The 12,636-nt window shown below is 36.5% G+C and overlaps 1 protein-coding gene across 1 annotated transcript in view; it reads left to right on the top strand.

Annotated features, from left to right (window-relative positions):
• PCLO (piccolo presynaptic cytomatrix protein) overlaps nucleotides 1–12,636 on the top strand; it is a 320,339-nt gene that overhangs the window by 255,425 nt on the left and 52,278 nt on the right. The window contains exons 18-21 of the mRNA XM_058805751.1: nucleotides 5,259–5,330; nucleotides 7,872–8,052; nucleotides 9,259–9,453; nucleotides 10,724–10,906. Coding sequence (XP_058661734.1) covers nucleotides 5,259–5,330; nucleotides 7,872–8,052; nucleotides 9,259–9,453; nucleotides 10,724–10,906 — 631 coding nt within the window. The remainder of the gene's footprint in view (nucleotides 1–5,258; nucleotides 5,331–7,871; nucleotides 8,053–9,258; nucleotides 9,454–10,723; nucleotides 10,907–12,636) is intronic.

Below are 12,636 nucleotides of genomic sequence, written 5' to 3'. Positions count from 1 at the left end.
TTCAACTTCACTTTACACTGCCATTTCATCTTTCAGTACTTGTAAAAAAGCCCAGAATAACCAGGCTCTTGAGTGAATAGATTTCCCAATGCTCTTAATATTCTTCTCCATCACAGCCCCAAGACCTCAATACAATCTTCCCAATTTAGAATTTGGGATTTCTTTCTTCTTGTCCAGTGAGAGGAACATAGATTAAAACACTCATTTTTGCATGGAACAAAACCCTTCCCAAAGAGGGAATTGCCTTGCTGCTCATGTAATCTACACATGTAGATTTAGTAGCAGTAGCTCAGATTTGCTTCAGAGGTGTCCTGTTGTAGGTAGTGGTTTATGAGATTTTCTTACTGCTTCATGCAGGCTTTTATAAATGGTAGCTATTTGACAATTAAACCACACTGATGTTTTCCTGGCTGCAATATAAACCCTAAGTTTTCTTCAATTGGCAAAAGGGTTTGGTAAGTCTTTACAATATTTCCAAACTCAGCTTTTCACTTAGGAAAGATTCTTGGGTTTTCTTAATTTGCTTGGGGGTTCTGCTGTGACATTTCACAGACCTGTTATTAAGAGTGATGGAGTATTGTAAATTCAGGGGCTGTTTGGTGCTTTGCAAATAGATAATGATATTAATATAGGATTTCCCAGACACTAATTTTTATGACAAGAAAAAATCTTGTATCTTTAATGTCAGTTTTCAGACCATTATTTGATTAAATATGCCTTTAGCTTGCATGTTGAATACTTTGCATTTTCGCTTTCTATTTGCAAATCCCCTTCTTTTGCCTTCCTCTGAGACTTTTATGTGGTGTTTATGTTTTTAAATGTGCAAACTTCATTTTAGAACCACATGTCTTTTATATTCAAGCATCTTGTCACACAGAACTGTGTGCAGAGAACACTGTTTCCTTCCATACCTTTCCATGACATGTATTTACTGCTAAGTAGACAAACCATGCTATGACACCAGTGTGTGAGACTTTTCTCCTACAAAATTCCATGCCCTGCCTTAGAGAACCTACAGTGAAGCACATTTCTAAATCACAAATACTTCAATGCTGATGATGAGTGTCCTCTACAATCTGAAGAACTCTCACCACGTAAGAGACCATCATTTGCACTCATAACGCTCACAAATCTGTATTTCAAAATAGTTACAGATAGAAATAGAAATACAAGCCAATAATTGCATTAGACTGAGAATGAGAGTTCTGTTCACCAAACAAGTAAAACACAGAGTTAACAGTCACATTCAAACATAAATTCATGAATTTTTATAAACAGCATTTCTTCAAAGAAATATTTCCTTTCCCCCATGCTTTTTTCTCTCCATCAAAGCAAGCATTGCTTGCAGACAGCAAATAAGCATTATTAAATATTTCCTAATATAGTTCTTTTAACGTCACTGTCTAGACTTTAGCTGGTTGTACAATTTTTTATTTTCCCTTTCTCTTTCATAAAATAGTTGAAATTAAAGTGAAAATAATTATGGGAAACGGATCACTCTTTGAAAGGAAACAGACTTGTTCAAGGTCAGAATGATTACTTTTATCACAAAGATAGCAAATTTTGCTTTGACAGTTGCAGAAAAAATAAACTGTGAATATTTAGTAATTTAAGGGTTTTGTTAAGGAATAAAGTAGAAATAATTAAAATTTGAGAGGAAGGCTGAGTACAATATTACAAATGTTGTGCAGTAATTGCTAACTCAAGTCCAATACCTACTCAGAGCAAGAAAGAAAGCATTAGAATGATTTAAGGAGAAGATGATAAAAGATGTAAGTTCTGTTGCTGGTGACCCGATTGGTATACTGTATGACCACGCTGTAAGCTGTGACTTTCTTTGCCTCAACTTCTTACTTGCCAGAAAGCAAATAAAAGCATTTACTTATATGAAATAATTCCACAAAGCAAATAGTTTTGCTGTCACTTATGTCTGTATTTGAAGGTAATATATTTAGAAAGAGTAATATTTTCAAAATCTTTGAGTGATGTGGAAGCTTATGTCTTATTTCCAAAAGTAAGGAAATCTTTTTTATGAATCAGTAAGGTATTGGTATTTAAATCTTACTTAATATATAGGACAAAAGAAAGTAAGTTCCTAAGTGACCTATAAAAAGCCTTTTTGTACTCCCATGTAGCAAAGTACATAAATACAGAGAACAATAAAATGTTAAATATGAATGTAAGAAAAATAACTGTAAGGGATTAGCTAATACATTAATTTCTACTCATCAAACATCCTGACTGAAATTACAGTATTTTGTATTATTTCTGAAGTAAATATAGTAGTATGCTTTTAACATAGAGGAAAGAACTAGCGGCATTGAAATTATTTCTTTCCTAAGGCAAATCCTAGTATGAAATTGTCAAGAAATATGTGTTGAATATTTTAATTAGTGCATATTTAGCTACACAGGCAGACACTATCCATAACATCCAGACAGTTGCAATGAGGAACAAGTCCTTCTGTACCTGTGGGGTTGGTTATGCCTTCCAAAAGAGACATATTTTTCACATTGGCTGTTTCTGCCAATTCCTTCATTTTCTTTAACATATGGCTGTCCCTATTCAGCCTAAAGCTAACTGGAGTTCACATGCAGTAGTGTGCTTCTAGGTGGATTTCTATTTAGTTTATTTTATTGCTGTTTTTTTTTTTTTTTTTTTCCACAATGCTAAGACTGAAATTGTTTGGTAGCACTTTTTTTTCAGAGTATGTTTGGGGCTCAGATGACATTCCCAATATGTGGAAACTGTGTTCCTTCTTTTTTGTGGCACTCATTTTCCTGTTGGTGCATTGCCCATTGCAGAAAGCCATGGTCAGACAGATAGAGGGTTCAGTATTGCTGTCTGTCATATTCCTGATGAGCATCAGAACTTCAGGATTCACATCCTAAAACTGATTTATGAAAGGCAGAGCCCTTATGCAGTAAGGCAGAACTGGGATGGTGAAATGGCTGCTTTTAAAACCAGCAGCCATTTAGTGCCCTTTGCCACCATGGTGGCACACAGTTAAATCTTCAGAGAAGCAAATTTGCCTCTGCTTTGAAACTCCTTTCATGCACTCTGCCTCACAAAGGTCTCTCCATGGTTTTTCATTGTCATAATATTTTATAAAAGCTTTATTAAACTAAAAGGCTTAAAATAGATTTTGAAAAGTATAGAGTACTGTAAGTTTTCATCACAATTTTATTATCACATTATTGCAAAGAAGCTAGCAAAGCATGGCTCCAGTCACTTGAAAATCTTGTCTTTTTTCCCCTTTCTGCCAAAAATTCTTCAAACCTTAGGGGTTTTTTCCCCATTTCCTGCAACTATACATTTTTCTCTCTGTCCTTGCACAGTCATCAAGAAGAAATCTCTCAAAATAGCAACAAGTGTGACAATATATTTCTGAAAAGTATTTGTGCTATCTCTTTTAAATGGTAAAAATACATATACTTAATATAGTACCTGGCAGAAAATTGTATCATCCAGGAAGCCAAAAGCATCATGGACCAATGGGTGCTCAGCTCACTTTTTCAGGTTATTTTTCATGTTGCAGTTTCAATACTGTTTTGGAACAGCAAAGAAAAGGTATTTTATTCAGTCAAGGAAATCAGCTTTAGAAATAATAGATAATAAATTTTCAAAAAATAATCTTTTTGTTCATTCTTGCAGGATATTTCTTAAACGAATGCTTAAGAAGAATATTGCTTAATTATGTAGGAATAAAACAGGAAAATAAAAGAATTGCTCTCAAATATTTTTTTTTAAAATCTTAGGTATCAAGTCGTGCTGTTGTGTGCTTAAAAAGTACATTGTTGATGCTAGAAATAGTTTAATTCCCCTTTGTGTGGGTTTCCCAGGATATGCTAATTTAAATTTTCTTTTCATAGACATTGCCTTTGCATAGTTGTGCATTTTTCCAAAGTTGGCTGGGAGCAGATGATATTCTGAATACATAATGATGAGATTAAATTATCACTTAAAGGCAATTGCAGGTTGCTAGGAACTGTTTTATTCTGGATGAAGACAAGGGGCAATGGGGGGAAATTGATGATTGTAATAACACCAATGTTGTGGGTTCAATCCTGGGTGTACAGACCATCCACTTCAGAGTTGCACTCAATGATTCTTGTGAGTCATTCTAAACTCAGAATATTCCGTGGTTCTGTAAATAGCCAAGAGTGCTTTCATTGCAAGTATATGCAATATGTACAAAGACTGGCATAGGTTATCATTTTGAGCAATGGCTTGATCCTTTGCTGTCCCTCTGTGACCAGCAGCCAATTAACAGAGCAGTGAGTGACAGGATGCTTCTGTGAGGATGATAACCTCAACTATCACATAAGAATTCATCTGAATTCTTTAATTCAAGTATGTGAAGAGTCCTCTTTTCCTCACTAACGCTTCCATTCTTCATTTGTAACTTCTCAGCCTGGCTTTGCAGACACCCTACAACCGGCAGGATTTTCTTTCAAGCCACATGAATTTATTACTGCCTTTGCAGCCACCTAATAGCCTTTTGTCCTAGCACACAAAATCAGTAATCAATCCTGCCCCTACATGTCCTCAGAGACCCCTGGAAAAATTCTCAGGTCAGTCCTTACAATAAGGTCAGCTGCTTTGGTCAACAGTTTCTCTGTCTTGTTGTCTCTTGTCATACAAAGATCACTTGTTTCTTACTGTGCCCTACAGAAGAGTGCTTGGCACAGCTACCATGCCGAACAAGATCTGCAGATAATGGGTTTTGACAGCTGCCATCAATACCCAACAGTACAACTACTGTGCATGCCTGGATCACTTGCAGAATCTCACTGACTACACTGAATTCTGCAGGCATTAAAGCCTGCTCTTCACAGATGAGGTTATGTAAATAGGGTGTTTGATATCATACATTTGAAATTCACACTCAAATGCACTTCAGGCAGATGTCTGCGTTCAGACAGATCTGGTGATGAGAAAAGCTGAAGGAACAAAAAATGGGGCCTTAAGAATCAGTTTGACTCTTGTAGTGGACATAAATTCTGCCCAAAACAACTTGTGGGAATTCCTAAAATAGGGCCAAGCCCATCTGGATTGATAACAAATAATAGTGCCAAATTATTTTTCTCAGAACAAGGCTGATGAAATGGTGAAAATTACCATGAAAATACCTTATCCTATGAAAAAGGATAAGATATTTTCATGGTAAGGAGGAAAGAGGAAATAATCTGTAGAAACCACCAGAAAGACTTGATCTGAAGTTTATGAATTTAATTATCCTTTTCCTTGAATTGCAGCTGAAAAAGAAAACGCTGGAAGTGACTGTGTGGGATTATGATAGATTTTCTTCAAATGACTTCCTCGGTGAAGTGAGTACCTTATTTCTTCCTCTCTACTAGTAATAACTGCAGGCTGTTATGTGGAGATGTTCTCTTTCAAGGTATGGTACACGTGTTAAGTAAAACTGTTTTTTACATCCCAGTTTTACTGTTGTCTTCTTAACAAATGGTCATGATTTCTTTAATTTAGACATGAAAGATAAATCCCTTTCATCTTGATTAACTGGGGGCAAGCTAATTTAGGACCCAACAAACTGTTAATTTGCTGAAAATTAATACTTTTTTTGAGTGCGAGATAGCAAAAACATTCAAAGTGACTCCAGGGGAAATTCTTTTTATGACTGAAAGCTGCCTGACTTGATTTTACCATAACATAGGAAGGTTGAGGAGGTATTAGTCTTTGTAAATGATTAAAGGTTAAATTCTGCCATCAAACCATATTTTAACACATGCACAAGTATCTTCAAGTATATTAGACCAATTTAGTCTCGCTGATCAGTCTCATTTTTTAACATTCTGAAAAAGTAATATCATTGGTATGAATGTATGAATGAAGGCAAAATATAATCTTATAATTAATAATAAATAAGATGAGTGCTCATGGGAAAAAGGTTTTCTCTTTAAAAAACAAATAAACAAGCATATGCACATATAATACAGAATTACCAGCAATAAATATGAAATAAAAATAATTAAAGATGTAATTACAAATAAAGATTATTATTAAAAACAGAAGCCCAGGAAAATCAATCTCTTGTGCAGAGTAACTGAGATTATCTGGGCTAATTCTACATTTGAATTCTGCAAAAAAGTCACAGAGTTCAGCTTCAGTTCCCCTTTTGTAACTACCAAACTGAGCAATCAGTGTCACTATTTGAACAATTACTAAAATAAATGTATAGGAAGCTGCTACATGATTACTTATTTCCTGCATCCTGTGTCCATATTCTTGTTGAGTTCAGCATGTTTTTCCAAATGCAGGGCTTTACTGAATATTTACATCCTTGTTTTTGTTATGACATTTAGAAAAGGGATGCTCCTGCAACTGCTTCTACATAAAGATTTAAACCTCTCCCCTTCAAATCTTCTTCAACCTCTAGAATTTTTTTTTAATTATTATTTCTAAATTGTGAAAGCAGTTATTTAAGGGAAAAAGGAACAGAAAATACTATCCAGTGTATCTTGGCATCAGGATGTCCAGAGGAATCCTGCCCCATAACATCAGATGTGGCACATCAAGGTCCATATCCATGGAAAGTGAAACAGAAAAAAAGGAAAGCCTCTCCTCCTATAAACAGAGCCCCCAGCCTGCACTGCCCTTTGGCAAAAATCCTCAGCCATGCTCTCTTCCAAGTAATTTTTAAAACTTGACTTAAAACCATAACAGGGAGCATGCTAAATATTCATCTGTTAAGATTAATTATAGATCTAACCAGAAAGACCAAGCCAGATCATAGTCAAGCGATAAAACTGAAAGGAAAAAAGAAAAGTCAAAAGGTTTTAACCTAGAAACCATCTAGTTGTTAGGAGACTTCCCCATCCCTGTACTTGAAGAGGTTTTTTTTAATTCTGGGTCTTGTAATAATGTGACAAAAACATTGTTCCCTGGGGTAATTGCACACTTTGTTTGTCTAGCAGTTTTAGAACTTCCCTACCTGGCATTAGTTTTAACCCTCTCACTTTAGAGCCAGTTGCAAATCTATCTTTGACCTTCCTTCCTTCAAGATTCTGTGATGAATTTCAGTACTTTACATCCCTTGGGCCCTCTCAACTGCAAGCTTATTAAGAGAGTAAGGGTCTTCTTGGTCCAATGCTCTTTTTTTTTTTTTTAAGAAATTTCACCAAAGTCCTGCTAACAATGAAGGCGGCTTAGAGCAGATTTTGTCTACAATGTTTGCAGCTTTTTTTAGCCAGTTTATTTGTTTCATTCCCACATTACTATTGCACCTCCTGTTTTTTCCCTCAGTAATGTTTGGATGCCTGAATGGTCAGCTGAATTCTATTATTTTAGTGAAGTGCAAGAGTAACCCTGTTTTTTTCTTTTTGTTGCTACTTCTGCATATGTGGATTTTTTAAAGACTCAAGAAGCATGAGCCTCATATTATTGAAGACCTCAATAAAAGCAAATATGCAACTATTTCCCCCCCTTAAAAGCACTGCTAAAAGGCAGGAAATTATAGTGCTTGCTTCTCCTATTAGAAAATGTCTCTACAGAGGCAGAATGGCTGGATGTCTTTTTAATGTCTTTTTACTGTAGCTGTCAAGCTAGTGCTCACAAGCTGCCCTCTGAACTGCCCATTTATCTTTGTGTCCTTATGCCACAGCCAAGGGACTCAGCTCACAGTCCTGACTGAGGTCCTGGTGAGGAGACATTGGTTCAGGCACATCAGTATGCTACTGAATCTGGGTTTGGGGTCACAGCATGCCCAGGGAGTCCTGAATCTGTCAGCACAAAGCCTTACACCCTTCACTCTTACACCTGACTGCAACTTCTGAGCTCGTCTCTCCTGATGTGTGCAATCATGAATAGGTCAGGTACAGGCCATATATCATACTTTGATTTATTTGTAGGTATTGATTGAGTTATCCAGCATCTCTCAGCTTGACAACACTCCTCGGTGGTATCCTCTTAAAGAACAGAGTGAAAACATAGATCATGGGAAATCTCATTCTGAAAAGAGTAGCCAGCAATCTCCAAAACCATCTGTCATCAAGAGCAGAAGTCATGGAATCTTCCCGGACCCCTCCAAGGGTAGGAATGACTTGGTGCACCTGATACGAAATGTTTTCCCAGATGATGTGTAAACCTTTGCTATGTGTAAGTTCTAATAGAAAAATAAAGATACTGGTATGAAGTTTGTATAAATTTTTATTTAAAATGCATTTATCTCTGTGATTAATTAGTTGGAGACAAAGTTTAAGTTGTCTCAATCTTGTCAGCCAGCTTACTGAGCAATTATGTCCTTAAAACAGCAGCATACAGACTCTACTACTACTCTGGATGTGCTTTGCACATCTGCTATAGATTCTGTGCCCTTTTGATTTTCTTGATAGGCTGGGGCAAACTAAATACATATTTAGCTTTCTATTTGTCATGTTCCTTAAATATTCTACGGATTTTTTTTTCTGAAAATGCCACGTTAATATTTTATAGAACAACAATTATGCTACAATAATGCATATGCATTTCCAGTCAGTGATAATGGATTGTAGCACATCTCAGTTGTATTGGAAATCAGTGGAGCTGATACAGTAGAAATATGTTAATGTTTACAAAAGCAGAATTGATCTCAGTGTCTCCTGGTTCAAGAAATTTATCTCTCTTCTTTTTATACTAAGTAGTCAGTGGACAGGTGCTCTCTTAAAACACATTATGTGTCCTATCAAAGCAAAAAACACTCCATCTACAATCCAAATGAGTGCCCCAGGGGGACAAGACTCTGCTCCATCTCCTCTCTATTTCTCTGTTTAACATTTTGCCAGGGACTGGTGTCTGTATAAGATGTCTGTCTGAATTAGAGGTAAGTATAGAAGATATTGTAAGTTAGGCTGTGATTGTCCTGATGGCATTATTCAGGACAAAATGACTTGTATTTGCTAAGTTTTTGGTGCTGGTGTAGGTGATGCTGCTTAGCCTCAACATACTACAGAAGAGAAAGTGGAAAACACCACTCCATCATTCCAGTTTGAACCAGCACAGGTGGTCTAATTCACAGGTGATAAACAAACTAATACTAAATTAATTATTCTCTGGGCCAGGTAACAGTGGGGAAGTAGAAAATAATGCTTTGTAAGAGTTTCCTAATTGTGATATATCCTGATGCTTTAAATGGAAAGGCACAGCTTAACCTTTATTCCTTGTTTTGGAATTCAGCTAGAGAGACCAGTCATGAGGAAGAGAATGAAAATGTCTGTTTTTAATAAATGCAAGAGTTGTGCTTCTTCGTTTCCCTGGTAGACATGCAGGTGCCCACCATTGAGAAATCCCACAGCAGCCCAGGGAGCTCCAAGTCTTCTTCCGAAGGCCACCTCCGCTCTCACGGTCCCTCCCGCAGCCAAAGCAAAACCAGCGTCACCCAAACGCACCTGGAAGACGCTGGGGCCGCCATCGCCGCTGCTGAAGCAGCTGTGCAGCAGCTCCGCCTTCAACCAAGTAAAAGACGCAAATAAATTCCTCAGCATGGCAGCTTAATGTTCATCTGTTGCCTTTTTCCCTGCTGTCCTTCCCTTTTCGGCTGTTTTTCCTTTTTTATTTTTTCTGTTCTTGGCACACTGTGCTCACTCTGTTCAATGTCTTTCTTTGTGTGCCTGTGTGTGAATACATATAATTACAATATACTCTTGTATTTAGAAGTCTTTTGTTTATTTAGTTATCTGTTTATTTTATAAAGACTGCAGTGAAACTGGCTGTTTCTCCATCAGTCCCTTCACTCATGGTCCATGATGTTCCATGGTTGTGCATGACACAGAGAAGTCCACTGTGTTTTGGTGTCACTAAATACCTACCAATGAAATAATCAAAATCTGCAGAGATGCAACTGCCAGCTCTTCAAATTGCATACAAGACTGAGACCACATTAATAACAGGATGTATCTATAAGTAGCAAGCATGAAGGATAGTACTATACACACAAAAGAAGATTTGAAGTTAAAGAAACTTTTTTTTAACTACATGGCTGAGATTTCTATTTTTGAAACATGACTGTAAATATCTATTTTATTTTTTTTTTTGAAAGGAAATATAAGGCAACTTTCTTTATATCTCAGATAGGACTGTGTTAGTGATGAGCAGAACAGAAATACAATAAAAACATTAAACACAATAATTGCAAAACCATTAAACACAGAATAACAGAGCCAGTAACAATACCAGATTTCAACAATGTTGTCGAGTTAGCAAACTCAAAGGGAGTTGAGAGCTAAGTCAGGTGTCAGAGTTCAATTTTTTAAGTAGATTTTTACCGTGGATTGATTAAGGGTCAAGGTAGATTTCATCTGATGACTTCAAATAGGTTAAAATAAATTAAAACTATTCCATTCAAAAAGATTACTCTCCAGAGTATACTTCAGACCAGTATCATCTGATTGCTAGCTGAGGGTTTAGTTGATGGCAAATTAAATCTCTCTGACTGTGAAGTCATTGTGTTTGTCTTTAGGATTTGTTGATATGCCATAAACTCACCATGGTATAATGCAAAACTGGGGGAAAATTATTTCCCTTGTCTTCACTGTCATTAATACAGAAACAGCCAGTTTTGATACTCTTTAATGCTGTGCATGTGGTGTCTCTTTGGTGTTTGAAAACACTACTTACTTAAATACAGAAAAAAAAAAAACCCACTTCTGTTTGCATGAATAACATTTAAGCTGGTTCCATCTGAGGATACATACTCTGGGTTTCCATTTCACCCACACTGCCACAGCAGCACACAAAAGCGGTCAGTCTAATCATGCCAGGAAGCAGCACAGACACAGCATAGCAGGAGTCCTCCCTATTCAAAGAACTCAGTCTGACAATCTGCCTCCACCAGCCAATGACAACAAAGACCAAAGCCAACTAGCCCTCAGGAAAGTGATGTCTGATGGACCAGTCAAGCCTGAAGGAGGTGAGCAGAAAGACATGGTTAAGAAACCAACTACATCCCAAATACTTCTTGCCATGTCGACTAATTCATTGCGATATTTAATTATTTATTTTATCCCTCCATTAAGTGCTGTAAATGTTAACATGAATCAAGAACTCTGCTTGATTTTTCCACCTATCAGCACATAAATCCATCATGAATAACTGTGCTAAGAAACATTATGAGACAACAAATGTGTGCACTTCCATTCCACTGGAGTACTTTGAATTCTGTTGAAAAGTAGTATAGCTTTGCTCATGTTGTTGCCTAATAAAAAGCATGCATCCAAGCTGGTCTGCTTAAGCATGATTGGACATTTCTTGTACTGTGACAAAAACCTAACTGCACATTTTTGTTTCTAAAAATGTAATTGGGACAATAACAATTCCTGTTTCCTCTTCCAACACAATTGTCATATCAACAGTCGTTAGCATAGATAATTTTTCAAACCACCAGTGGAAAGGAAAGGAGTTTTGATCCATGTATAGCTCAATTTCTTGATAATTTTCGTATCAGCATATTTAAAAATTATTTTCTACTTGTAGGCATCTGTAATACCACATATCATCAATTTATTCCCTCATCACAAATAAAGAGCCAGAATCTCAATCAGTTCAAATTGCCACTGTTCTTTTGACTTCTGGAGCATCTTGTTTATTTCCATGGAATCTGAGGGATAATCCAAATAAATGTACTGACTGAACTCCCAGATGTTCTTTTGTGCTGTAATCCCTTCCTAAGCTCTCAAGATGCATTGAAGGTTTTTCTGTCAACACCGTTGCACACATTGGGCAATATAAACTGGCTGAGGGGTGCAGGAGAGAAGGAGGAAATGGTACTTCAGACAATATATTCTAAGGGCAACAAGTCATTCAGACAACTACTGTGATATTAAAACAACAAATAAACAGGGCAAAAGTAACAGGCCTTTTTAAGCATATTTAGAAATGAACGTTTTTCTCTTAGGAGAGCCTTTAGAATTCTTCCATAAATCCAGGTATTTACACACAAACACACACACACCCACTGTATAACTCTATGGCTCAAATCTGGACGCTCAGCTCAGGCAGAACCAGGGAATGCTGTGGTACAAGCTCAGCATCATGTCTGAAAGCTGCCTGCCACTCCTGGGGGGTAGACCGTTCAAATCTAAATGACTTATGATCTTTTGAGGTGTTGTGTCTGTCGAGTGTTATCACTGACTCATAGCCCTGTGGTGATGCCTTTTCACATAGATAGGTAATGCAAAACATTTTGCTTGTGATATAAGATTGAATATATAAAGTTCAGATATACTTTAATAAAGAAATAGTGAGTCTGTTGGCTTCAAATGCCTATGCCAACAAACTGTTATTCTATCTTCTTTATTTTTAAAATTTAAAAAAGAATATATACTGATATGTACTTGGCTCAGCAATATTGGAAACATCATAAAGAGTTATGGGAATAAGAGTCCCCATTATAAATAATGAGTCCACATTATAATTATAAGAGTCCACAATAATATATAAAAAAGGTTAAAATTGTTATGAAGACATGTAGTACTTCTGTCTTTTTACTTCTGACAAATAAAACACAATCCTTGGTCACTTCCACAATGTTTACAAGTCTGGTTTCAGACCTGTGGGATGTTTTGGCTTTTCTTTATTGTTCCAAAGATAGTTTGTCCAAATTTATTCATATGAGGTGGGCCACTAGTTACCATTTTGAGG

Source organism: Ammospiza caudacuta, chromosome 5 (assembly GCF_027887145.1).
Source record: "Ammospiza caudacuta isolate bAmmCau1 chromosome 5, bAmmCau1.pri, whole genome shotgun sequence".
Classification (NCBI taxonomy): Eukaryota; Metazoa; Chordata; class Aves; order Passeriformes; family Passerellidae; genus Ammospiza; species Ammospiza caudacuta.
The sequence above is the reverse complement of the archived record's forward strand: the minus strand, read 5'-3'. Positions and strand labels throughout refer to the sequence as shown.